Genomic DNA, 26,811 nt, shown 5'->3' with positions numbered 1-26,811 from the left:
TGTTACAACAATTGCCAATTGTTGTTATGATTATCATGCAACACAACACTACCACCACACTAGCAACATATGCAACATATCTGTTTTTTTTTTTTTTTTTTTTAATTTTTCTATTATTTGACTTTTGTTTGTTTAAAAATAAATATAAAGCATATTTTTATTTAATTGCAAAACATGACAAAACAACATTAGAGAAAATATGGTATATATATATTTTTTTTGGTGGATTTCTATTGATAGTGCTTGTTTAACGAAATATAATAACGGAAAATATTTGTTTTGTTCATTTTGCAAGATGTTAAAAAAAAAAAACGAGAAACACGTGCACTTAACCCTTTAATGAGTATCGAGGGTCTTTAGCATAAAGAAATATGCACCAACAATGGAAATACATTCTTTCCTATAAGAAAACTGTAGATAATTTTCTATAACAAAACTGTCTTTTGAAAACACTTGTCTATGAGAAAGCTGTCATTATAAGACTTTTTTCTATACGACACATATTTTTCTAAAACAATTTTCTATAGGAAAACTATTTTTCCAACACACTTTTCTATACGAAAACTGTCTTCCCAACACACTTTTGTATGCGAAAACTGTCTTCGTTAGACACTTTTCAATACGAAAACTGTCTTCCCAAGACACTTCTATACGAAAACTGTCCTTTCAAGGCACTTCTCCATAAGAAAACTATCTTTCCAACACACTTTTCTATACGAAAACTGTTTTTCCAATACACTTTTCTATACAAAAACTGCCTTTCCAAGACACTTTTCTATACGAAAACTGTCTTTCCAAGACACTATTCTGTCAATATTCTATATGACAAGACACTTATATATAGAAGTCTTTCCAAAACACTTTTCTATTAGAAAACTGTCTTCCAATTACACTTTGCTCTAAGAAAACTGCATCTCGAAGACACCTATCTATAGATTACTGTTTTTAAACTGTCTTCCCTAGACACTTTTCAATACGAAAACTGTCTTCCCAAGACACTTCTATACGAAAACTATCTTTCCAAGACACTTCTCCATAAGAAAACTATCTTTTTAACACACATTTCTATACGAAAACTGCGTTTCCAACACATTTTTCTATACAAAAACTGCCTTTCCAAAACACTTTTCTATACAAAAACTGCCTTTTCAAGACATTTTTCTATAGAAAAGCTGCCTTTCAAAGACACTTTTCTGTCAATATTCTAAACGAAATCTGTTTTTCCAAGACACTTATATATAGAAATCTTTCCAAACACTTTTCTATTAGAAAACTGTCTTCCAATGACACTTTGCTGTAAGAAAACTGCATCTCGAAGATACCTATCTATAGAACACTGCTTTTAAACCAATTTGAAGGTTGTCTTTCGAAGTCACTTTTCTATAAGAAAACAGTCTTTGGTAGACATTTTTCTATAAGAAAACTGTCCTTTGAAGAAACTTTTCTATAAAAAAAACTGTTGTTTGAAGAAACTTTTCTATAAGAAAACTGTCCTTCAAAGAGACTTTTCTATAAGAAAATTGTCCTTCGAAGACACTTATTTATAAGAAAACTGTGTTTCAAAGGCATTTTTCTATAAGAAAACTGTCTTTCGAAGCCACTTTTCTATAAGAAAACTTCATTTCAAAGGAACTTTTCTATAAGAAAATTTCCTTTCAAAGGTACTTTTCTATAAGAAAACAGTGTTTCTAAAATATTTGTCTATAAAAAATGTATTTAATAAAACTGCATTTAAAAATTTTAGAATTTTCTATAAAGAAACAGTCTAAAGTTTTCTATAAGAAAACTGTCCTTCAAAAACACTTTTCTATAAGAAAATTGTCCTTCGAAGACACTTTTCTATAAGAAAACTGTGCTTCAAAGACACTTTTCTATAAGAAAACTGTCCTTCGAAGACACTTTTTGTAAGAAAACTGTCCTTCGAAGACACTTTTTTATAAAAAAACAGTCTTTCAAGGCACTTTTTATAAGAAAACTATCTTTCCAAGACACGTTTCTATAAGAAATCTTTCTTTCAAAGGCACTTTTCTATAAGAAAACTTCCTTTCAAAGGCACTTTTCTATAAGAAAACTGTCTTTCTAAAATACTTTTCTATAAAAAAATGTATTTAATAAAACTGTATTTAAAAATTTTAGAATTTTCTATAAAGAAACAGTCTAAAGATTTCTTACAAAAAAACTACCTTTCGTAGAAATATTTCTATAAAAATCCATTCTTACGAAGATATTTAAAACATCTGCAATATAGTTTTAAAAACTTTGACTCTTAAAGGTTTAAAAATAACTTTTTTCTGTCCATATTATTTCTTTATATTGATTTTGAGGCCAAATACAAAAAAAAAAGCACTGATACAATTTACAACACGCATAGTTTTCTTTTGTTTAAGAGAAACAACAAAACAAGGGAGTTAATTAGAATTATTGTTAAGGCAACTTCATATGCAAAATATTTGCAATTTATAGTAAAAACTGAAAAGGAAAAAAAAGTAAATACAATTTAAATTGTTAAAATCAAACTAAACAAAAATATGCTAACAGAAAAAGAAAATCTCATAGCTACAAAGGCTCTAAAGGTATAAATGTAACTCCACTACTTATGTACAATTGATGATCCTTATGTTATCATATGGTATAGACAAAAAAACAAACCAAAAAAATGGAAAAAAACAATGTGTGTGGTAAAAATTACCTTTTATGGTTATATTTCAATTTGTGTTCATTAAATTAGAACGCATGGCTGGAACTAAAATAAAACTATTGTTCTATATATTCCAGCATGTAGTATGCCAGCGTAAAAACTAAACAGCAAAACCAAAAAAAAAAAAAAAAAAACATCTCTTCTAGTTTAGATTTAAATCTGATAATACAAAGAACGAATAACACATACTCGTACTTACAACAATTGTTTTCCTATAATACTGTTCCTAGTTGTGAATACTTTTCACATATTTAAAATCACATAAAGAATATTTTGTTCCTTTTTTTTGCTTGCAGTACAGTTTATTTTAGTACGTGTGCTCTATACATCACACGTAGTAAATATTTGTGTTGTGTTGCCAGAGATGTTCTTGTAATATGTCCTTGTTATTATAAATTTTTCGTTATACAGACTATTTTAGTTTTATTCTTTTCTTTTTTTTTGAGATTTTTTTGCTGCTTAACCATGTTAAAGCTTGTTAAAAAATTTTATGTGAAAGAAATGATTTTTTAAAGTTCACTTCATGTCATTTTAATATAATCTTAGATATTGACCATATTTTTTTTCCTCTTCCTCCTGCTTTTAGTTTTAAGTTACTTTTTGTTTAAAAATATGTACACTTTTGTTGTTGTTGTAGTAGATTTTTTCCTTGGAATTTAAAGGCAGAAATAATAATAGATTATAGTTATATATACTGTCTTTTAAAGAACATTTTCCTTAAGAAAGCTGCTCGAAGACACTTTTAAAGTTAATTTTCTATAGAGAAATTTTCTATAAGAAAACTGTTTTTCAAAGATTCTTTTATATATGACAACTATCCAAGACATATTTCTATAAGAAAACTCTCATATCGAAAACACTTGTCTATAAGAAAAATTTCTTTCAAAGAAAGAAACTGTTATTATGGCACTTTTCTTTAAAAAATCATCATATCAAAAATACTTTTCTGTAAGAAAACTACCATTTCAATAGACTTCTTTAGCTAAACTGTCATTCAAAGAATCATTTCTTTATGAACACTGTCATTCAAAGACACATTTCTATAAGAAAACTATCAATCGAAAACACTTTTTTAGAATAAAACTGTCACCCAAAGAAACTTTTTATACAAAACCGTTTTACAAAGCCGCTTATCTATGAAATAACAGTTATTAAGGAAACTTTTCAATAAGAAAATTAACACACTTTTCTATAAGAAAACTGTATTTTTAAATTCTCTTATCTATAAACAGATACGATATATTTTTTTTTTATAAGAAAACTGTTTTCCAAAGAAGAAGTTTTTCTTTAAAAAACTGTTACAGAGACACTTTTTTCGAAGTACATTGTCATTAAGAGATTCATTACTTGAATAATACTATCATTCAAAGAATAGTTTCTATAAGAAATGTCTTTCAAAGACAAATTTCTATAAAAGAACTATATTTCAAAGACATTTTTCTATAAGAAAACTATCATATAAAAACACTTTTTATAAGGACACTATCTTCCAAATTAATTATACCCTACACCACTTTAGTGGGGAGGGTATATTGGGTTTGTGCTGATGTTTGTAACGCACAATAATATTGGTCCTATTCCCACCTTAAAGTATACCAATCGGCTGAGAATCATTTTCTGAGTCGATTTAGCTATGTCCGTCCATCTGTCCGTCCGTCCATGTAAAACTTGTAATCAAACTACAGGTCGCAATTTTGAAGATAATTCAATGGAATTTGGTACATGATCTTCTATTGTCGCTAGGACGAAACCTATTGAAAATGGTTAAGATCGGTCCATTATTTCACCTAGCCCCCATACAACTGAACCGCCCAATAGGGCTTGTAATCCTTATAATCAAACTACAGGTCGCAATTTTGGAGATAATTCAATGAAATTTGGCGCATGTATCGTAGACGAAGCCTATTCAAAATGGTTAACATCGGTCCATTATTTCACCTAGCCCCCATACAACTGAACCCCCGAATAGGTCTTTTAAACCTTGTAATCAAATTTTTGGAGATAATTCAATGAAATTTGGCGCATGATCTTTTATGGTATCGTAGACGAAGCCTATTGAAAATGGTTTACATCGGTCCATTATTTCACCTAGCTCCCATACAACTGAACACGCCGAATAGGGCTTTTAAGTTCATAATTATGTTTAATTTACTCATATCTCAACAAAAAGCTGTAAAAACCAAGTTGTATACAAGACTTGATGAACCTCATGAATTCCATAATAATAGGTTCTCATATGACCCTAGCCCCTATGAAAAGCCCCCATCAAAATTTCACTTAAATGTCCACAATTTTATTCAACAATAAACGGCTTAAGTATGTATATCTAAGACAAGGTACAATTCAACTTAAATGCTTTATTATGTCAACTAAATCACATTCTATTTTTGTCAATGGTGTAGGGTATTATATGGTCGGCCTGGCCCGACTATAATTTCTTACTTGTTTTTCTATTAAAAACTCTCTTCCAGGAAACTTTTCTATAAAAAACGATCATATCGAAAACACTTTCATATAAAAAACTTTCACTCAAATACTTTTTTATACGAAAATTGTCATTCGCAGACTATTTTCTATAAGAAAATGTCCTTCAAATACTCCTTTCTATATGAAAAATTGATTTCGAAGGCTTCTTTATTGATGAAAATTAAATTTTAAATTCACTTTTCTAACACAAAACAGTCTTTCAAATACACTTTTCCATAAAAAACACTCTTTTAAAGAAATGTTTCTATTAAAGAACTGCCTTTCAAAAATACTTTTCTATAAGAGAACTATCTTTTCATGTCACTTTTCTATAAGAAACATGTTTTTCAAAGAAACATAACAAACTGTTGAGAAGAATATTGTCTTTATCTTAAAGAAAACTGTTGTAAAAGAATACTTGACAAAATAAGAACATTTAACTCCAAATATAACTAAAATCCATTAAAAAAGATCTAAATTAAAAAATAAAGAAAAGCAAAATGCTACAGCTATTTTTTTAGCTAAAAAAAATTGCACACAGCACTGACTGCTATAATAGATCTTGAATTGTAACATTTTATTAAGGTACTAAAACAAAAGACTTAAGACACGAACTATACAAATGAAACAATTGAAGATTCCACAACTGAAATATTTTTTTAAATGTTGCAATAACAGCACAATTCTTTGTCAAAGATATAAACATATTTGAAATTCCGCGGTATATAAAGAAATATATATATTTTGTTACAAACATATAGAAGAAAAAAAATATAAAAATTAATCATGAATATGCAACAGGCTAAGAGTGTATGTGTAAAATTTAGAAAAAAAGACCAATACAAAGTTAAAAGAAAATGCAACTAAATTAAAATTTATGGTTTGCAGCAAAAATTTTTGCGTTCTTAAATTCTTCAACGTTGCTCATCACAATAAAACGGCAACAATATTAGAGTTTTTTTTTTTTTTTTTGGTTTATTTGCCAGTTTGAGGAAAACCTAGTAAAATGTTGGCAAAAAAAAAATATATATAAGTGAACAGTATGATTTTTATAAACTTTCAAGTAAAACTTCTATTAATGTTGTTGTCGTTACATGATTGTTACATGCACAAAAGAAAGACATTTTGGTGGTATTACAGATGTTGTTGTTGCTATTGCTGTTGGTGCTGTTGTTGTTTTTCTTATTGCTGTTGAGCTGTTATTGCTTTAGGCGGCAGATATCTAATAAAGCATCCTGTGTATAGTAAAAGCTAACTTTTTAGCTGTTTGCACCACAACAACATTATCATCATCATCATCATCATGTATTATTTGCGCTGCTTTCTATTCCTATTGCTAACAATAAAAGGAAGTTAGTTTGTAGTCGAGCATGTATACAACATTTTAACATAGAAACTACATGCAACTTAACTTTGATGACAGTTTTCTAACTTAGATGATGTTGTAGTTTAAGTTTCGCAAAAAAAAAAAAAATAAATTCATGCTTAGAAGAAGGTCATTTTGATAGAAATTTTTGATAGTTTTGTAGTCAACTCAAAAATTAAAAAAAAAAAAAAAAATATATATATTAAGGAAAAAGTTTATGTTGTGAAAATTTTTAAAACATATTTTTTAACAAGAAAATTAAAAAAAAAATTTATACTAGTATAGTGTTTTTTAAAGAGTCTTAAGGAAAACCTTCTTAAATAATGTTGTACTTTGATGAATTTACGATTGTCATGGTCATTTTTGCAACAATTTTTACTACTAAAGTAAAAAGTTACAAAAAAATGTTTTCTTGCCACATTGTCGCCATCTTATTGTTGCACTCTACACACACATACCATAAACCTGTGTATGTGTTAAACAACAACAACGACAACTCGTGGTATTCTATCACAAGTTATCGTGTAAATTGTAGTGATTTATTTGTATGTTGTCGCATGGTTACAGTTTTTTTTCCTTTTCATCATTATTTTCTTCTCGTCATCATCATCATCGTCATCGTCATTAAACTTATTGAAGTCATCAAAAATTGTTTCAATGTATGTATGTAAGTAAAATGCCAAAGTCACCCAAAGCCATTATAAGTAGTTTAAGTTTATGCTCAACTAGATACTTGTTATAGTTTTAGATTGAAAGTATCGTTAAAAAAAGTACTTTTGAATAGTTGTCAAAAAAGAAAAATAAGCAACGGTTAATTTGTTATTTGCAACTATGTTTTGCGAAAAAATTTCAGTCTTGAAAGACAAGGTTGACAGATTTGTTAAGAACGCAAATATGTTTACTGGTTTTGGAGAAATCTTGCGGCGTAATTTTAAAATGTAAATTGTTTAAGCTTGTGAGAAAGTTTTTGATAAATAGGCTTAGGTAATGAATATTAAAGTTTTGAAGAATTTAGAGAATAACTTTCGTAAGTTCCCTGTTCGTCCTTTTTAGCAATACTACCCAGTGCACTAAGTTATAATCTTGTTGGTTCTATGGCAACTGATTGAAATCAACCTAAATCTACTGTTTTACCCCAAGTCCCAGATATGTTTGCCGTAACATAACTACTGTTTAATTATACAGTTATTTTACTTAATTAAAATCACAAATATTTATAATAATTTAAAAGAAATGCTATAAAATAAAGGAAACCTTTAAGCCTTAAATAACCAACAGCAAAACACATGTTGGGTAATGTTCATTTATATAAACTACACAAAGTTTGTGTCTTAAGTCTTTTGTTTTAAGGCAATTAGCTGCACAAAAAAACAAAACTGTAAATAACTCTAAATTAACTATAAAATCTACTAGAAAACTAGTACCTGTTATATTAAAAGAATAAAAAAAAAAAATATGTTGTTTCTTGTTTATATTTCACCATTTGCTCAACTCATCTTAAGAAAATTCCTATAATAATGATGCCTCTCACCAAGTGCGGATTTAAGCTTATCACTCTGTATGTCAACTTTCGTTTTGGCATTTATGAAAGACCAGCCCACCAACATATAAATGTATAATAATATTTAACATATAAACAAACACATGCATACATACTTTGTTACATTTAACACACACATACACACACTTGTATAAATAGTTCCCCTCAATTGATAATTACAGAAGAAGCCCAACCCAATTGCTTATGTATAAATATCATTATGCGGATAACAGAAGCCAACATGTTTTTTTTTTTTGCTTTTTTTAACTTCTTATGTTTCTGTTTCTTTTGCTTTTTTCAGTTTAACTTATGATGAGAATAAGTTAAACAGTATAAAGAAGACAAAAAAAAAAGCGTTTAAATACGCACACTCTTACCACAAACATATTAAGCTTTGAAAGAAAATTTCTTACCAAGTAAATTCTTTTTTTTTTTCTTATAACTTTTACATAGACGTGTGTATATTTATGTTTGTTTGGCATGGATCCATGAAAGTTGTACTTATAGTCAGTCATATGAAAGCAACAGAATTATAAACTATGGCGTCGTCGTTGTGTTTTGTTGTTGTTTTTTTTTTTAAATTTTATATCTATGATGGTGATGAATTGTAATTATGTTTACGTTTTTAACTTTACATTTACTTACTGACTTGCCTTGGATAAGATAGACAACAGTGTGTATTTATGCATGTATTTATATAGAATTATGAATGGTTGTTTTATGTTATACCTATGTGTGTGTGTGTGTGTATATATTTTTTTAATATTTATTTTTTGTTTGTTTTGTCTTTAAGTTGGCGTAAATTATGATGGCGCTTATAGTTTATTGTTTACTCTGTTGACAACTGACAAAGACATCAGCAACGAGTTGTAAAGCCAAACAGCCAACTAACCAACCAACCAGTAGAAATTTTATTATCAATTTTGTTGTTGTTTTTCTGTAAGTTTATTAGTATTACAAGAAAAAAAAATTCAAATCATGCGCCATTTTGTTTAAGAAAATACTTAAAAAGGTGGTAGTAGAAGTAATACGTTTTTATTAAATGAAATAGTTAAGAATTGTATAAGAACTTTAACGTTGGGAATATTAATTAAGCAGAAATAGCGGCATGTTAACGCCGTAGGCCTTCTTTATATAATGTTTTAAATTTGCAACAAGACTCTAATGACAAAGCATCAGTCAGAGGATAAAATGTTTATCTTAAAAATTTTCAACTTTGAATGCTTATAACTTCTAGATGGAACCATATCTGGTCTTGAATTTTTGCTAGTATATAACCTCAAATGTTATAAATATAATGACATCAAAGAAATATTTTTTGGAAAAAATAGTTTAGAGTAATGCCGGTGAAACTAAACTAAAATTTTAGTAATTCAGAAACTCGATGTGATAGAAAGAAAGGAAAAGCAGATGTAAGTTTTGTTATATGATATCTTTAATTCTATTATAATTTCTATTAAAGGAGGATTTCATTGCAGACCTGTATATTAGTGAAATATCGTATCGTATCGGGAGAAATCCCAAACAATATTAACTATAGCATTTTCAGACCATTTTTTTGAACAATTCTTTTCGGTATCGATCCTCCATCATATTTGGATTCGTTTATGATCTATACTGATGACTCCGAAACAAAAGAGGGTGTAGGAGGTGGGTTTTCCTGCACAATATAGCGTTTATAAGGCTGAGTTATCAGTCATAAAATGGCCTGATATTCGATTATAAACCGATAGCTAGGCCTTCCTAAAGGCCATAAGTGGTGTTTAAACAACATCAAACTACTTTCTCGAATACCGGTCATTCCTTAACAAGATGGTGAGACATATCACAATAGGACCTTACTGGATTCCAGGTCATCAACAGAAACCTGACAATACCATTGCGGACTCCCTTGCGTAACGAGTATCTTCACTAGCAAGATAGCATACCGAAAACTTAGTCGTCAGACCGCTTTCAAGAGCCAGAAGCTGCCACGATAAAGAAGGAAGAAGATCAGTGATCATAGACTAAACACGGTAGATGGCAAGTTTTTAACGATTTAACGAATTTATCTGAGGTGCATGAATGTCGAAGTTCTTTACGTGAACACTTGCCATATTGGCAGGGTGGTCTTGTTCAACCCCTTTGTGTTTCTTACACGCAGGTGGAAATTTTTGTACATGGTTGTACCTGTCCATATACAAGCACTACGCTCAAGTACTTGAGCTATCCAATCTCTGACTATTGCTACCTACCCCTTTGATAAACTTCCGAGGTGTAAGAACATCATCATACAACATCATTCAACCCAGCACACTTCTCATTCATTCATTTGGTAACAGCACCGAATATATCCCGAATTGCAGGTTTCATCGTACATCAGTCCTTTAACCGACAAATTCTCTTCCCGTGAATTTGGGTTTAAACCGCAGCCATTACGTGGATCCCTAAGAACTTCAACCAACTAACCAGCCAGGACAAAGTCCTGCGGGCAACTGGCCACCCGCAGAAGCAGATTATGTGGTTCTCTAGTTCGACCGCATGTCAACTCATTCCAAGGAAAGACCGAGGATACATTATCAGTGGTACTGGTAGCACCTCTATACAGAAAGTCTAGAACAATTTAACATATCATTCACAAAATATTTTATTTAATAATTTATTCCATACTTCTAGTAAACAAATTTATTACCATAAACTCTAATATAAGGTTGTCCTCTAATTCTCTATTTAGTCTAAACTAAGTGTATAATTTATTATGCATTAATTTTAAAATACAAAAAAAAAAATCTGACAGGTTTTTAATCAAAATAACTACAAATTTATATTTATACTAAATTCCAAACATAAATAAGGTGTGGGAATAATTACAGACACACACACAAGCCAATACAGATAAAATGTCATTGCTAAATCATTGTTTTAAGTTCGAATTTGAATTTTAAATTATTTTTTTATACATATTAAAAACTTTATGCAATTAATGGAAATGAAATTGAAGAAAAAAAACACAAATAAACAACTTCAAACTTAAATTTAACGGTTGTTAAAGCTATCATAATATTTAAACAATAGTTAGTTTTATATTAAATTGTTCAACAATTTATGGTTTTTTGATGATGATGATGGTTTCAAGTGATGAAGGTAACACAAGACATATACTTAAGATAAACTTACAAAATATACGGTTTCTTTTTCAACAAAGAAAAAAAAGGTGGTGTGGCGGTGGTGTACTGATGGAGGAGTTGTTGCCTGCTTAAGTTACCAAACTACCAGCAGTAAATATACTTAAAAAAACAGCTGCTGTATTAAATGTTGTTACTTACAGCGTATTTAAACCATAAATTGTTTTTAAATAAAAGAAAAACCAAAACTATTGATAACTAACACAAGTTTTGGCAGTGGCAGTTAGAAATAAATAGCTGGCATGTTAAACTGCTGTACAAACAACAAAACACACATGATCATTATTATGAAATACAAGTTTTTTTTTTTTCGTAGTCATTTCATAGAAAACCAAAAAATGTTATAAAAAAATGCTATTTTGATGAAAATCTTTAGCCAAAAAAAGGCTGCCGAATTTTTGGATTTTTTTTACCAGCAGGCAGCAAGAAACAAAAAAAAAAACTAGAAAATTTATATTTAATATACGTATTTAAAAAATAAGGCGGTAAACATTTAAAAGTATCATTTGGCTTTGGTTTACATAAGCTCATAGAGCAATAAACAAATGTGTGAAAATTATTTAAATGCAACAAAAACTTTAAGTAGTTGTAGTAGTAGTTATTTAAAAATATTTAGTTTTTCACAAAAATTTAAAAAAAAAGATTTATTTATGTAAATTTATGAGCTGCTGAAAAGTAAACGTTTTAAATTTAAGTTTTTTTTTCGTTATTGTTTGTTTTTGTTTAAATAAATAGAAAAATATTTAATGTCAGTTTAAGCAAGATTTATTAGAAAATTTTGTTAGAAATATTTGGTGATGAAATTGTATAATTTATGTTTGGTAATAAGTTAAAAAATTAAAAAAAACACAAACACATAAAAACCAATTTAAAAAACTCTATTGGCAAGCATGAAAACAAACAAAAGACTTAAGACACCTACTTGAGACACTAGTAAAGCTAATTAAAAACATTGTAGTTTGTTAAAAAAAACTGCAGTTAATTAATTAGCTAATTAACATACAAAATTAATTAATTTTTCTTACTTAAGAAAAAAAAAACTATAAACATTTTATCAAGTTTTCCAGCCATAAATAACCCGGGAATGTTTAAGAAATTAAGAAAATATTTTTTTTATTTCCTGTTGTTGTTTTCGTGTATAACTAAAATGCAGCAATTATTTATGCTTAGCTCAACACCTCAAAAGATTAATTACATTAATCCCTTGAAAATACATGTAAATTTATATAAAAAAAATTGAATTGCAGACATAAAATTTTTTCTCCTTCTTAAAGTATCCCACACAAAATGTTTCAACAAAATTACTTAACGCTACATTTATTTTAAGACAATTAAAAATAGGTGTTTTTTCTTAACAAGCGCATTTTTCTTCGCGTTTTGTGTCAAATGCGACAATGTTCCCTGACAAACTTTAGCAAAATTAACTGGTTATTTTAATGCAACATTTAAGTGTTTTTGTCTTTATCTACAGATTTTCTCTAAAGAAAATCTTTGTTAGTACTAATATTTAGATCTATTGCTAAAGATTTATTTAATCGCATCTTCATGGACTATGCAGGTATGTATGTGAAAGTATTTAGTTAGATTAATGGGAAAGATTGAAATCTTTGGTTATTTTTTTTAAACAAGTTTTGTGGCTAAAAATAAATTTTATAAATATTTTCTTTTTGCAATTATTTTGTTATATGAAAATGTGGACAATATATTGTCTTCTAGATTGCTAGAATAATTTTAATAAAAGTTTGAAATATGTGTTTAAAAATGGGGTTCCCGTTAGGTTTTCAATATAATTTACATAGACTATATGCTGGACAATAGTATAGACCTTAAACTAGACAACAGTCAAGAATAGATTACAGTCGAGAATATAAACTAGGCAATAATCAAGACTATAGACTAGGCTATAGACTACAGACCTAACTAAAGCGAAGACTATAGTCAGACCATAGTTCATACTAAATTCTAGATTATAGTATATAGATAAGTCCAGACTATAGATATAACTAATATCCTGTCTATTGACTAGATTTTAATCCAGACTGAATACTGCAATATATTCCAGACTAGAGAATAGACCATAGTTTAGATGTCCAGACAATAGACACGGCTATAAACCAAACATTCCGGACAATAGCCTCAACTAGTCCAGACTATAGGCAATAGTTTAGACTATAGGCAACAGTGCAGACTATGTATACTAGATTGCTGTCGAATCAAAAGTTTTAGACTAAAGTCCAGCCTATAGACTAGACTATAACAGTCTCAACTATGGACTAAACTATAGTCCAAATTACGGACACGATTGTAATTCAGATTATAGATTAATCAATAGTCTAGACCGTAGACAGGACTGCAGTTCAGACTAGACTATAGTTCAGAATATAGTCTACATTATAGTCCAGACAACACTATAGTCCAGAATATAGAATAGTACACAATCCTGAATATAGACTAGGCTATAGTCCAGAATATAGATTATACTATAATTCGTACTATAGACTTTATTTCAGACTTTAGTCCATAGACTATAGTCCAGACTCTAGACTAGACTATAGTCCAGACTCAAGACTAGACTATAGTCCAGACTCTGGGATAGACTATAGTCCAGACTCCATGCTAGACTATAGTCCAGACTCTAGGCTAGACTATAGTCCAGACTCTAGGCTAGACTATAGTGCAGACTCTAGGCTAGACTATAGTCCAGACTCTAGGCTAGACTATAGTCCAGACTCTAGGCTAGACTATAGTCCAGACTTCAGGCTAGACTGTAGTCTAGAAGTAGACTACAGTCCAGATTATAGATAGACTATAGTCCAGACTCAACTATAGTTCAAACTATAGACAAGACCAGACAACAGATAAAACTATAACTCAGAGTATAGACTAGACTATAGTTCAGACTACTTTAGAGGAAACCTATTTAATGCAAGCAAAATATTTAGACATTAGTGTTTAAAAGGTGAACCAATTTTTGTAATAAAATTTTCAACTCAAAACTAAAATTTCTAACATCAATTTGTTTTGCAATCACTTCATTAAAGCAATAACAAAATTCTTCCTTATGCATTATTTCTATCAATTATTTTTCTTTCTTGCTTTTTTTTCCATACAAATTCCCAACAACTAATCAATTGCTAAAATCACTGAACTCTAATGATCATATTGCACATTTTCATTTTACACTTTGACTAACAGTTTTCTTACTGTTATGCCATCTCTATATAAAGGTTTCATTTTTTGCATTTAAATATCTTTCATTACTAATCTTTAAAACCGTCCGTCGGACCACCACAACTCATACAGTTATTGCTCATGGTTTATTGTTATTAATAGTAATAAATGCGGTTGACTACTGGCATTTTCTGGGGAAATAAACCAAAGAGAATGGCAAAAATTAAGAAAAGAGAGAAAAAAAAAATCATAATTAATAAACATGTGTTCAATTAAAAGATTATATGTATGCATGTAGCTACAATGTAAAAGTTTAAAGAAAAAAACATTTCTTTTTTTCTACACAAATATTAAATTTCTTTATAAATAAATATTATTTTATTTTCGGTATTTCCTCGAAAAAAAAAATAAATTTTCAGCTCTTTCCAATGTTGTAGAGTATAAAGAAAGAAAATAAAGAAAATAACCAAACAATTTCCACATCATCAATTCTAAGTTGAATATGAGGTTAGAGGAAAAAACAGAAATCTACTAGAGAAATAGAGAAAAAAGCAAGAAATAAGCGAAACCTAAACAATACGCAGCAAGACGCATGATTAACCAGCTTACAGTTGATGAGGCTATAATATAAAGCCAGCATAAACCATTACATACACGGGGACAGACATTTTGGCTTAAAGCTTAACTAATCGTCTAAGTGCGAAAGATGAAAAATCAGTAACAGTAACAACAAAACGTTAAGGAAAAACTAGTAAATCCAAATACTTTATTGGATTGTAGTTGACTTCGAAATCACTTCATTGAAGGAAATTTCAAGAACTATTGCCAAATCTGTTAATGGTACTACAATTTCAGGAATTTATTTCCAAATATGTATTTATGTAGTTCTAGACTAGACTACAGTCTGAACTAGACTATAAACTAGACTATAGTCGGGACTATAGACTGCACTATTAGTCTGGATTATAGACTAGACTAGACTATAGTCTGGACTATAGGCTAGACTAGACTATAGTCTGGACTATAGGCTAGACTAGAATATAGTCTGGACTATAGACTAGACTAGACTATAGTCTGGACTATAGGCTAGACTAGAATATAGTCTGGACTATAGACTAGACTAGACTAGAATATAGTCTGGACTATAGACTAGACTGGACTATAGACTAGACTATAGTTTGGACTATATACTAGACTATAGTCTGGACTATAGACTAGACTACAGTCTGGACTATAGACTAGACTACAGTCTGGACTATAGACTAGACTCCAGTCTGGACTATAGACTATACTATAGTCTGGACTATAGACTAGACTCCAGTCTGAACTACAGACTATACTATATTCTGGACTATAGTCTGGACAATAGACTAGACTATTGACTAGACTATAGTCTGGATTATAGACTATACTATAGTCTGGACTATAGACTAGACTATAATATAGACTATAGACTAGACTATAGTCTAGACTATAGACTTGACTATAGTCTAGACTATAGACTAGACTATAGTCTAGATTATAGACTAGACTATAGTCTAGATTATAGACTAGACTATCGTCTGGACTATAGACTAGATTATAGCCTGGATTATAGACTGGACCATAGTCTGGAATATAGACTGGACTATAGTCTGGACTATAGACTGGACTATTGTCTGGACTATAGACTGGACTATTGTCTGGACTATAGACTGGACTATAGTCTGGACTATAGACTGGACTATAGTCTGGACTATAGACTGGACTATAGTCTGGACTATAGACTGGACTATAGTCTGGACTATAGACTGGACTATAGTCTGGACTATAGACTGGACTATAGTCTGGACTATAGACTGGACTATAGTCTGGACTATAGACTGGACTATGGTCCGGACTATAGACCTGACTATAGTCTGGACTATAGACCTGACTATAGTCTGGACTATTGACCTGACTATAGTCTGGACTATAGACCTGACTATAGTCTGGACTATAGACCTGACTATAGTCTGGACTATAGACCTGACTATAGTCTGGACTATAGACCTGACTATAGTCTGGACTATAGACCTGACTATAGTCTGGACTATAGACCTGACTATAGTCTGGACTATAGACCTGACTATAGTCTGGACTATAGACCTGACTATAGTCTGGACTATAGACCTGACTATAGTCTGGGCTATAGACTTGACTATGGTTTGGACTATAGACTTGACTATGGTATGGACTATAGACTAGCCTATAATTATGACTATATGCTAATCTATAGTGTGGACTATAGATTAGACTATAGAGTGTGGCCTATAGATTAGACTACAGTGTGGACTATAGACTAGACTATAATCTTGACTATATCCTAGACCATAGTCTGGATTATAGACTATAGACTAGACTATAGTCTTGAATATAAACCAGACTGTAGTCTGGACTGTAACCTAGACTATAGTCTGAACCATGGCCTAGACTATAGTTTGGACTATATCCTAGACTATAGTCTGGACTATACTCTAGAATATAGACTAGACTTACTAAACCCAATGTAGAGTATACAATAAAAGACAATTCAAGAAAAAAACCTAACAGCTTGTTAAACTTAAAAAAGAAGGAAATTCTCTAGCAGAAGACAAGAATTTTCCTCTACACAATGTAAATGTTTAAATGGTTGTTAAGGATTTTTTTTTCTTTTCCACTATTCCAAATGCTTGACTACTCGTAGAGTATTTGCTGTGTGGCTGAGTGGCTGTGGTTTGGCATGTGTGATAAATCTCGTTCGAAATATTTTTTTTTTTCTGTGGGATTTCTGTTTACTTTTTTTGTTACCAAACAAAAAGCTGCATGTGTGTATTAGAAAATTCTAGGATAAATAAAAAGCTTGTTAGAAACTTACAAAAAAACGCACCTCTTTTTCTTAACGTTTATTTTCTTCATTTTTTTTTTTCGAAACAGCACAATTTTGATCAAAATGTTGTTTTAACTTTTAACTAAGAATAAAGGTATACAAAAAAAAAAAAAAAAAATAAAGAACCTCAAGTAAATTGTAGAAATTGCTACGCATTGGAATGGTGTTTGCAATGCAGTAACAACAAAATGTACAACTGTTACAGAATGAAGCAAAAAATAAATAAAAAAAAACGTCCTCAGCGTCATCATGCCACGAAATGTAGACACACTAAACAAAAAAATAAACGTGAAAATCATCATCAGTTAGATGCATCAGCTTTTCTTAAGCAAAAGGTAGCCTTTTAGTTAGTTTGGCATCATGTCTTTTTAAACAACTACCAACTACTCTGGTTTGTTGTTGTTTTTGTTGCTGTTATTGTTGTAACTGTTGTTATTATTGTGCTTATACAGGCAATAATAGAAATCAAACATCTTTACACTAAACTTAACTAGCAATTTACAACACATATTACATGTAACAATAGGCTAAATGCTTTATGATCTTTCTTTTGTTTAAATCGTGGTTATTGTTCTTATTTTCTTTTAGTTGTTTTTTTTTTTTTTTTTTTTTTTTTTTTTTTTTTACGTTTTGAAAGAAAGTCAAGTTGATTTGTATTTTATTATTAAATTTATTTATGGATTTTCAGTTCTTGGTGGCATTGTCATTGCCATTGTCAAAATTTCTTGTTAATCAACTTAAGTTTGTGTCTTAAGTCTTTTGTTTTCTTTTAACATTATTAATTTTTAGCCTTAAGTAAATACTACTACAATTTTGTAAGTTTTATTGAATTTGTCATAATTTATGTTGTAGTCCAGCAAAAGCAACATTACACAGATAACTCAATCTTATTTGTAAGTTTCCATCAAAGTGGGTGTTAACCAACCACAGAGCATTTAGTTGTCAATATTACATTATTCATATTTCATATCTTTGTTGTTGTTGTTGTTTTTTTTTTCTCCATTTGGGTTTAAATCCAACCCCACACATATATATATTGTGTTTTTCTTTTAACTACTGCAAGTACCATAACTTCTTTTTGGCATACTATCTGCATACAATACTGCTACTTTCATAAAACATCTTTCACTATCTTAACATATGTATCTTTTAGTTGAGTGAGTTCTTTTTTATCTGTTTTTTTTTTGTGGCTGTATGTAGTTGTTTATTCTTTTCATTTTGGCTTATGTTTTTGTGCCCTTAAACTAAAATACATTTTGATAATTACTGTAATTTGTTAAAAGTTGCTCATGTGATTTTTTCTTTTTTTTTTTTTCTGTTTTGTTACTCATTTTATATACTAAATATTTTTTTTTTTTATTTTGAAGGCAAGTGTAGTGTATTTTTTGTTAAATATGCAGTAGTAGTTTTGTGTCTATATACAAATATATATTAGGGTGGTTATGGTTGTATGGAGAAATAGCTCGTTGCCGATTTCCTCTACTTAATTAAGGTTAGGTAAATCGAATACATTTAGTCCAATATTGACCCTGTTATTCGTATAGTGATTTATGAAGGTGTTATCGTTTGATATTCAGAAACTCAGGCTTAAGAACCTAGGTCAACCTTTTCATGAAAATGTTTATTAATAAAAACAAAAACCTTCACTAAATGTATTATCTTCCGATGTTCAGAAGTTCTTAAGGACTTTGTTCCTGAATATTTTTCAATCAGTGTTCGTGAGGATTGTTATATTTGGAATTACATCACTCCCAAGATATTTGGATCCAATTTCCAAAAAAGCCATAAGCCAAAATGAAGAACATGACAAAGAAAGGCTTTTACTGCCCTCTCCGGATGCTCTTCATTTGTCTAAATTCGTTGGTTTAATTTTGTCATCGTAACATCATAATAACCTAAGATTTACTCATTTTGAAGTGATGAATGGCCTGTTAACCTCCGTTGACAGCATATTAATTCTGATTTGCATATTCTGTTATGGCACGGATTTCTGCCGGGAAGAGAATATTGTGATTAAGTAGACTACAGTATACCTCTGATTCTGCGGTTTCAAGCCTACCTTTTCCAGTTTAGAGCCATTAGTGTAGTAACGAATTCCTATGTGTATTTGGACTAAAGTTCCGTTTGACTATGACATTCTATCTGGGATCTCAAGTGTCTCAAGGTTCCTGATAAATTATTTGTCTGGTAAGCATGTTGACATTAATGATATGTTATATAACCGCCTTTAGTCAATTCTCTTAAAGTTAGGACTCGTTCGACTGTGATTGCCGTTACTTCATGAACTTCAGCTTAGAAGCTAATATTGTGTTGTGATTCTGGAGTATTTCGCTCCAGCTTTATCCAGTTTAGAGCTATTCGTGTAATAACGAATTCCTACGGATATTTGCACTAATGTTCCGCTTGACTATGACATTCTTTATGGGATTAGTCTATCAAGGTTCCTGACACAAATTCTTTGTCTGGTATGCATGTCTTTTAATATGTTCAATCGACATTAATGATGTGTTAAATAACCACCTTTGGTCAATTCTCTTAAAGTTAAAACCCGTTCGGCTGAAGTACCTCATACATTTTATATAAGTTCCTATAGGGGGGATATCGAACAACATTTCCAGAGCCTTAGTTGAAGTGGCTTATGACCCCACATATATCCCAGTAACATGTACGCTGAACTTCCTGTAATCAGGTTTTTATAAAGCCAGTGTGTCCTAATGGGACTAACCTATAGTTCTCTTCAAAAATACTTTAACCCTTTAACAAGTCGAGTCAAATATTAATAATTTACATGGAAATTCATTTCAATGAAACTTTAGAAAATAGGGAACATCGACCACTTTTTTTGGGGCCAACCTAATTTATATTTTTTGATTCTATAGTAGTATTTGTGTTTGTTATTATTATGTATATGTAGCCCTGTTTTGTGTGTTTGAGTTTTTTTTTGGCTTTTTGCTTAATTATTATTTTAAAGTGTAAGTTTGACAAATATGCTTTGTAAAACTTCTTCTTGGAGGGGTTTTCCATTTCATTTTTGTTTTTGTTTAATAATATTTATTGTTTTCCATAAAACTGATGGCACATAATGTGCCTGCTGATCACCTTTTCGCTTACTGTTTTTGGAAGTTTATTTGAAATGATAACGGTATAAGTTACAAAGTTATTATTACATCATTTTGATCAAAAATATGTTTGTCTGAATGTGTTGTGAGTGAGTAATTTACTAAAAGATATTTGGCTGAAAAGTTATGATTACAAAGTGAAAATGATAATTTTGTAAAATTATCATGTGAAATTATATAAGGTATTTTTCTTTCAACTAGATCGTGCCGATGTTGAAAGTCGCAGTCATTAAAGCTTAATCTATATTTATAAAAGAGTAGCGTTACTGACTGACTGATTCATCATCGCACAGCCCAAACGGCTGAACCTAGAATCATGAAATTTTGACAGTAGATGTGTTTTTGGTTATGTAGATCCACTAAGGAGGGATTTTTGGAATTTTGTACATTTACGGGTAAAAAGGGGAAAAAACGGGTAAAACAGGTTTTCTTAATTATCTTACACAATATTAGTGATACAAGAAAAATTCTAAATGCACCTGTATCTACTCTTAAAATGAGCAGATGGGTGTCTGGTACATTTTTGAAATTCGTACTTTTAAGGGGTAAAAATGTGTAACAATGGTGATTTGGGTACCTTTTTTGGCCCCTTATAACTTTTGGATTAATTAACATAATAAAATTTGTATAAATATTTTGGATACATCTCCCAAAATTATAAGACACCTGTTTCGTACTTTTTTAAAATTCAGCCCTTTTTGGGTGTAAAAGGGAGAAAACTGTATTTATGGTACTTTTTTTTAGCACATTAACAAAACTTTTTCGGTTTATTGAATTATTCCTATTAAATTACGGACTAACTCTGTAATATTTATTGTAATAAAATTTTTGCTATTTCACTGGGGAAAAAAGTACCAAAAAGGGGGAAAAACGGGAAATTTAATTTTATTCAAACTCATTGAGCCAATTTTTTTAAAATTTGAAAAAGTAGTTTATTTACTCACACAAAATAAGCTGTTGGTATATTATTTTGGAATTCGAGTACTAAGTGTATATAGGACCAAATTCGAGTAAATTGTTTGGTACTTTTTGAAAGCACTATTTTTCTGGAACAAATGAATGCAGATTTGAATCGTTTGAGTTTTATCTGTGATATATAGATTTAAATACGGAACATTTTGTAAACTTAATTCTCGAAAAAGTATATTTCTACGCGAAAAGGGGAAAAATTGTACTATTTTTATTAGTACTTTCCACTTAGGTAAATTTTATTCCACATTTGGTACTTTTTCTTTCTTCAAATGATACTCTTTGTATGTTCTTTAATATGAATTCAAAACACATGATTATTAAACATACACGGTCCTCATTGAATAAGATTCTTTAGAAGAGAACTTTTTAGTACTTTTTATCTCATAAATGGTACTTTTTTAATTTTCTAAAATATTCAACCCAGGAACATTAATTTCAACATACATGGTCTTGACTGAATAATATTCTGTAAGTGGGAACTATTTGGTACTTTTCTATTCTTCAAATGGTACCTTTTAGATTCTTTATAATGGTTAACCGGAACACACGGTCCTTATTAAATGAGAATTTATTGAGAGATATTTTTGTACTTTTACGTTTTTCCGATAGTACTTTTTGATATTTTTACGATATTGAACATAGATATTGAAAATAAAGTTTAAAATGTAGGGACCTTAGTGAATGAGAATCTACTGAAAGGGACTTTTGGTACTTTTTCATTCATTAAAATTATATTTTTTAAATTGTATATAATATTGAACACAGAAACATAAAATTTTTGATTAAATGATAATCTATTAGAGGTATTTTATAGTACTTTTTTTCAAATTTTCCATAATGTGGAAGCTAAATGAATGAAACTAAAAATACAAGCTTCTTACTGAATATCACGTGATATTGAACGTATAAAACTAAAACATTAAAAAATGTTTAATCAATTTTAATTTTCTATAAAAGTAAACAAAATTTTGTATGTATTTAATTTAAGTTAGGGTAGCGAAGCACCTAGGGTATGCTAGTTTCCTTATAATCAAATTTTATTTAATTCATCAGCAAAGGATATTTGTGGAATATTTCATCCTTCAGCATTCAGCAACTATTTTCGGAGCTTTGACAAAATACGAACCTAATACTTATGACAACTGTCACTACGCTAATTCTGACAAGTATGTTATTATGCAATAACAAAAGGTTCATGAACTTTTTAGTCCTTAGGATATAGCAAAATTATATTGAGGACTTTTTCTTTAATATAAAGCATATCAAAAATCTTTTTGCTCTCCACTAAAACTTTAGCATACCTTTCAAATATCTTATAATAATTAAGGACATAATACATATTAAATAAAATTTTTGTAAATTGATGAACTGCTTTGCATAAACTTCCTCATTTTTTTTCTCTCTCTCTCTCTCTCTCTTTACATTTGTAGTGCTTTTAGTTTTACTCTTCTTTGGCATTTTGCAAACATTATCAATAAAGATGATCATGATTCTGATGAGCTATAACAACATACATATTTCAAAATAATATTGATATTGATCATTAGCTATAAGCAATGTGTAACGATTTTTTTTGTCTTTTGTATTGTTGTTGTGGCATACGCAAACGAAGAAGAAAAAGCTCAAACAGAATAAGTTTAAAAAATTAAGCCCCTTAAGCTAAATTAACTTCTTATAGTGAAATGATTATTATCATCAATATTTTACTACTCATACTTTACAACAATTTTTGTGTGTGCCTCTTAAGCAATTTTGTACAAAATACAAAAAAAAAAAAATCATGCATATTTGTGGCAACGTTAAATGAACACTTGTTGTTAAAGATTATGATCAATTTTAGCTTTTTTCCATTTTTTTCGTATTTAGTATGTAAAATATTTTTGAACTTACCCGTATCCATGGCTACCAATGTTAATGTATATTCAGCTTTTGCTTCACGATCCAAAGAGCGTAATAGTGATATTTCACCAGTCGATGCATTTATACGAAATAGATCGGTATCACCTTCTTTTAGAAAATAACGTACTAGCGAATTAAATGGTGGTGTATCAGCATCATATGCCTGTACAGTTAAGACATAACCACCATTTGGTGGTATAACATTTTCCATAACATACGCCAAATAGGGAGAATCCAAAAATGTAGGTGGATTATCATTAATGTCCGTAATGACAATTGTTATTTCAGCTAAATCATAACGATTCTCAAACAAGTGCGATAACTTGTTGCGGCCCTTTTCATTGTCATATGCCAAACCCAAATCAGCAGCTGAATCTTCTGCCTTCACTGTCAACACATAACGTGATTTGCGTTCATAGTTAAGATTTTTACTAACTCTTACAATACCAGAGTCTTCGCTTATCATAAAATCACGATTATCATCTCCGCCTACGATGGCAAAACGCACACGACCATTGGCTCCCTCATCGACATCGGTGGCGGATACTTGCAAGACCATGGCACCAATACTAGCATTTTCAGCTACTGAAGCTGTGTATTGTTTCGGATCAAATATCGGTGCATTATCATTTTCATCGAGTATTTTAACATGAATTTGACTTTGTGTTGATTTCTCGGGTTCTCCTCTATCTTTGGCTGTTATATTTAACATATAGGAGTTTTTCATTTCTCTATCTAATTTACCGGATACACGTAGTAAACCATCTACTGGTCCCAGTGTAAAGGGTAAAGAATTTTCTCCTTTAAGTATATATTCGATGTAACCATTTTTACCTTCATCTCTATCGACAGCCTTAACCACCATTACCACTGTGTTGAGGGGTATGTTCTCTAGAACTTCTGTTACATTCGAACTAAGAAAGATGGGAGCTTCATCGTTGACATCTTTGAGAATAATGGTGACCTGAAAGTTAAAAAAACAACAACATTTTTAAAAGTGAAATTTAGAAATATATAAATTTGTTAGCAAATTTTAAAATTAAGCAAAAGTACTTTTGGTATTCCAGTATAAAAATTTCCTACCAAAACTTTTCAAAAATAACTTAAAAGTCATAACAATGTTGTGTTCCTTAAGTATACATTACTGAATCTATATTTCAAACTTTTTTTTTTTTTTGATTTGAGCGCCAATACGAAACTGTCATCTAAGTCTTAATGAATTCAAGACAAGTTAAATGTAAATTTTTGTATTTAAATCACCCCATAAGAATTTCGTTTTTGTTTACTTTTTTTTCTCGATAACACACTACCACAAGATACAAGTGTCTCCTTTACCCATTCATACAATACAATCTGTAAAAGTTCTATTCTTGTATGTAAATTTTATTCTTTAAATTTTAGATTTTTTTATTCTCATTTATAAGTGTATTGGAAGTCTAGCCTTGTTATATGTTGCTGTTGCTTATACGTAATATTCTTTGCAACATTGTTGTTCTGTTGCCATTATAAATTGCCAACATTAATTCTTGTTGGCGTTGCAGTTTATTTGTATTTGTGTGATTCCTTTATGCTCCTTATGTGCAGAAAAATATTATTGTAAATGGCATGATTTTAGATAATATTTAATACAGACAAAAGTGTAACGTATTTGTATTTTGCAAGCTATAGGTTTTCTACAAAAGAATGGTGCAAAAAAAAAAAAAAAAAATAAGGATTTCTTGATTGTAAGAGGAAACAGCTGGACTTTTTTAATGTTTTATTTTTGGTTTTTGAAAACATATTAATTTTGTTTTTAAAAACATTAAATAATGTGTTTAATTTATTTCCTTAACTGTGGTAAGAAAAATTTTGGAATTTCGAGAAAGTGGAGGATTTTTTTTAATGGGAGACAGTCAGAACCCTGCAAAAGATATCGTAGAATCTTTAACATTAACAACCCAGCAAAAGATGTAGTAGAATCTTTAAAATTAACAACCCAGCAAAAGAATTTGTTTCGTAGGCATTCTAAAAAATCAGGTATGACGTAAATTAATCTATAGTGTAGACTATAGTTTGATCTACAGTGCAGACTATAGATTGATGTATAGTCCAGACTATACTTCGAGTTCAGACTATAAATTGTTATGTCCATGTATAGTCCCGACTATACTTTGAGTCCAGACTATAAATAGATCTATAGTCCAGACTATAGATTGATCTATCGTCCAGACTATAGATTGATCTATTGTCCAGACTACAGATTGAACTATAGTCCAGACTATAGATTGATCTTAAGTCCAGACTATAAATTAATCTATAGTTCAGATTGTAGATTGATCTATAGTTCAGACTATAGATTGATCTATAGTACAGAATGTAGATTAATATATAGTCCAGACTATAGATTGATCTCTAGACCAGTCTATAGAATGATCTATACTACAGAATATAGATTAATCTATAGTCTAAACTATATATTGATCTATAGTCCAGACTATACATTGATCTATAGTCTAAACCATAGAATTATTTAGAGTCTAGTCTATAGATTGATCTATATTTTGGACTATATATTGATCTATAGTCCAGACTATAGATTGATATATAGTCTGGGCTATAGATTGATATATGGTCCAGGCTATAGACTGATCTATAGTTCAGAATCTAGATTGATCTATACTCCTGACCATAGTCTAATTTATAGTCCAGATTATAGATTGATCTATAGTCCAGACTATAGAATGATTTATAGTCCAGGCTATAGATTGATCTATAATCCAGACTATAGATTGATCTATAATCCAGACTATAGATTGATCTTTAATACAGACTATAGATTGATCTATAATCCAGACTATAGATTGATCTATAGATCAGATTATAGATTGATCTTTTGTCCAGATTATAGATTGATCTGTAGTCCAGGCTATAGATTGATCTATTGTCCAGATTATAGATTGATATACATAATATATAGTTCAGACTCTATATTGATATATACTCCTGACTACAGTCTCATCTTAATACCAGTTACAGGAATAGAAAAAACCCTATTCGAAATATAGTCGAAGTTTCACAGAATTTGACCAGTAGTTTATGTGTACGGCCCTAATGTGCACTGTCTCTTAAAAACATAAAATTATTTTCTTTACTTTGTGTGAGAAAAAGGGAAGATTCGCTGAATCAAATAAACTAAAAGAAAAATTGTTTTAGATTTTATTTGAAAGATTTAGCGATTAATAATAAAGTTGTTAAATTATTACATAAAAAAGTAATAAGAACTTAATAAAAAGGGCTTTTAAAAACAGAACCCGTTAAAACGGTTACACCTTTTGTTTAAGCAAAATAAAATGAATAATTTGATTTCAACAATGTTGTAAAGTAAAAGTTTAGCAATTTATAACACTTTAGTAAACACTTATAACGTAATAAAAACAAAAATATGAAAAATCTTTAAAAAGCAGAAGAGCAATGACTTTAATTAAATGATAAAAAACAGGCAAATTTAAAAGTAATTCATGCAAGAATAACACTTAAAAGCAACAACATA

General features: G+C 29.8%; 1 protein-coding gene across 1 annotated transcript in view; it reads right to left on the bottom strand.

The window, feature by feature from the left end:
• LOC119616093 (cadherin-related tumor suppressor) overlaps positions 1 to 26,811 on the bottom strand; it is a 312,639-nt gene that overhangs the window by 10,356 nt on the left and 275,472 nt on the right. Inside the window, exon 6 of the mRNA XM_037972269.1 lies at positions 23,274 to 24,246. Coding sequence (XP_037828197.1) covers positions 23,274 to 24,246 — 973 coding nt within the window. The remainder of the gene's footprint in view (positions 1 to 23,273; positions 24,247 to 26,811) is intronic.

This window comes from Lucilia sericata, unplaced genomic scaffold, assembly GCF_015586225.1.
Source record: "Lucilia sericata isolate MDLA Ls3-8-SP2 unplaced genomic scaffold, ASM1558622v1 Contig000057F_arrow, whole genome shotgun sequence".
In the NCBI taxonomy this organism is placed as follows: Eukaryota; Metazoa; Arthropoda; class Insecta; order Diptera; family Calliphoridae; genus Lucilia; species Lucilia sericata.
This window is presented reverse-complemented; position numbering and strand designations above follow the sequence as displayed.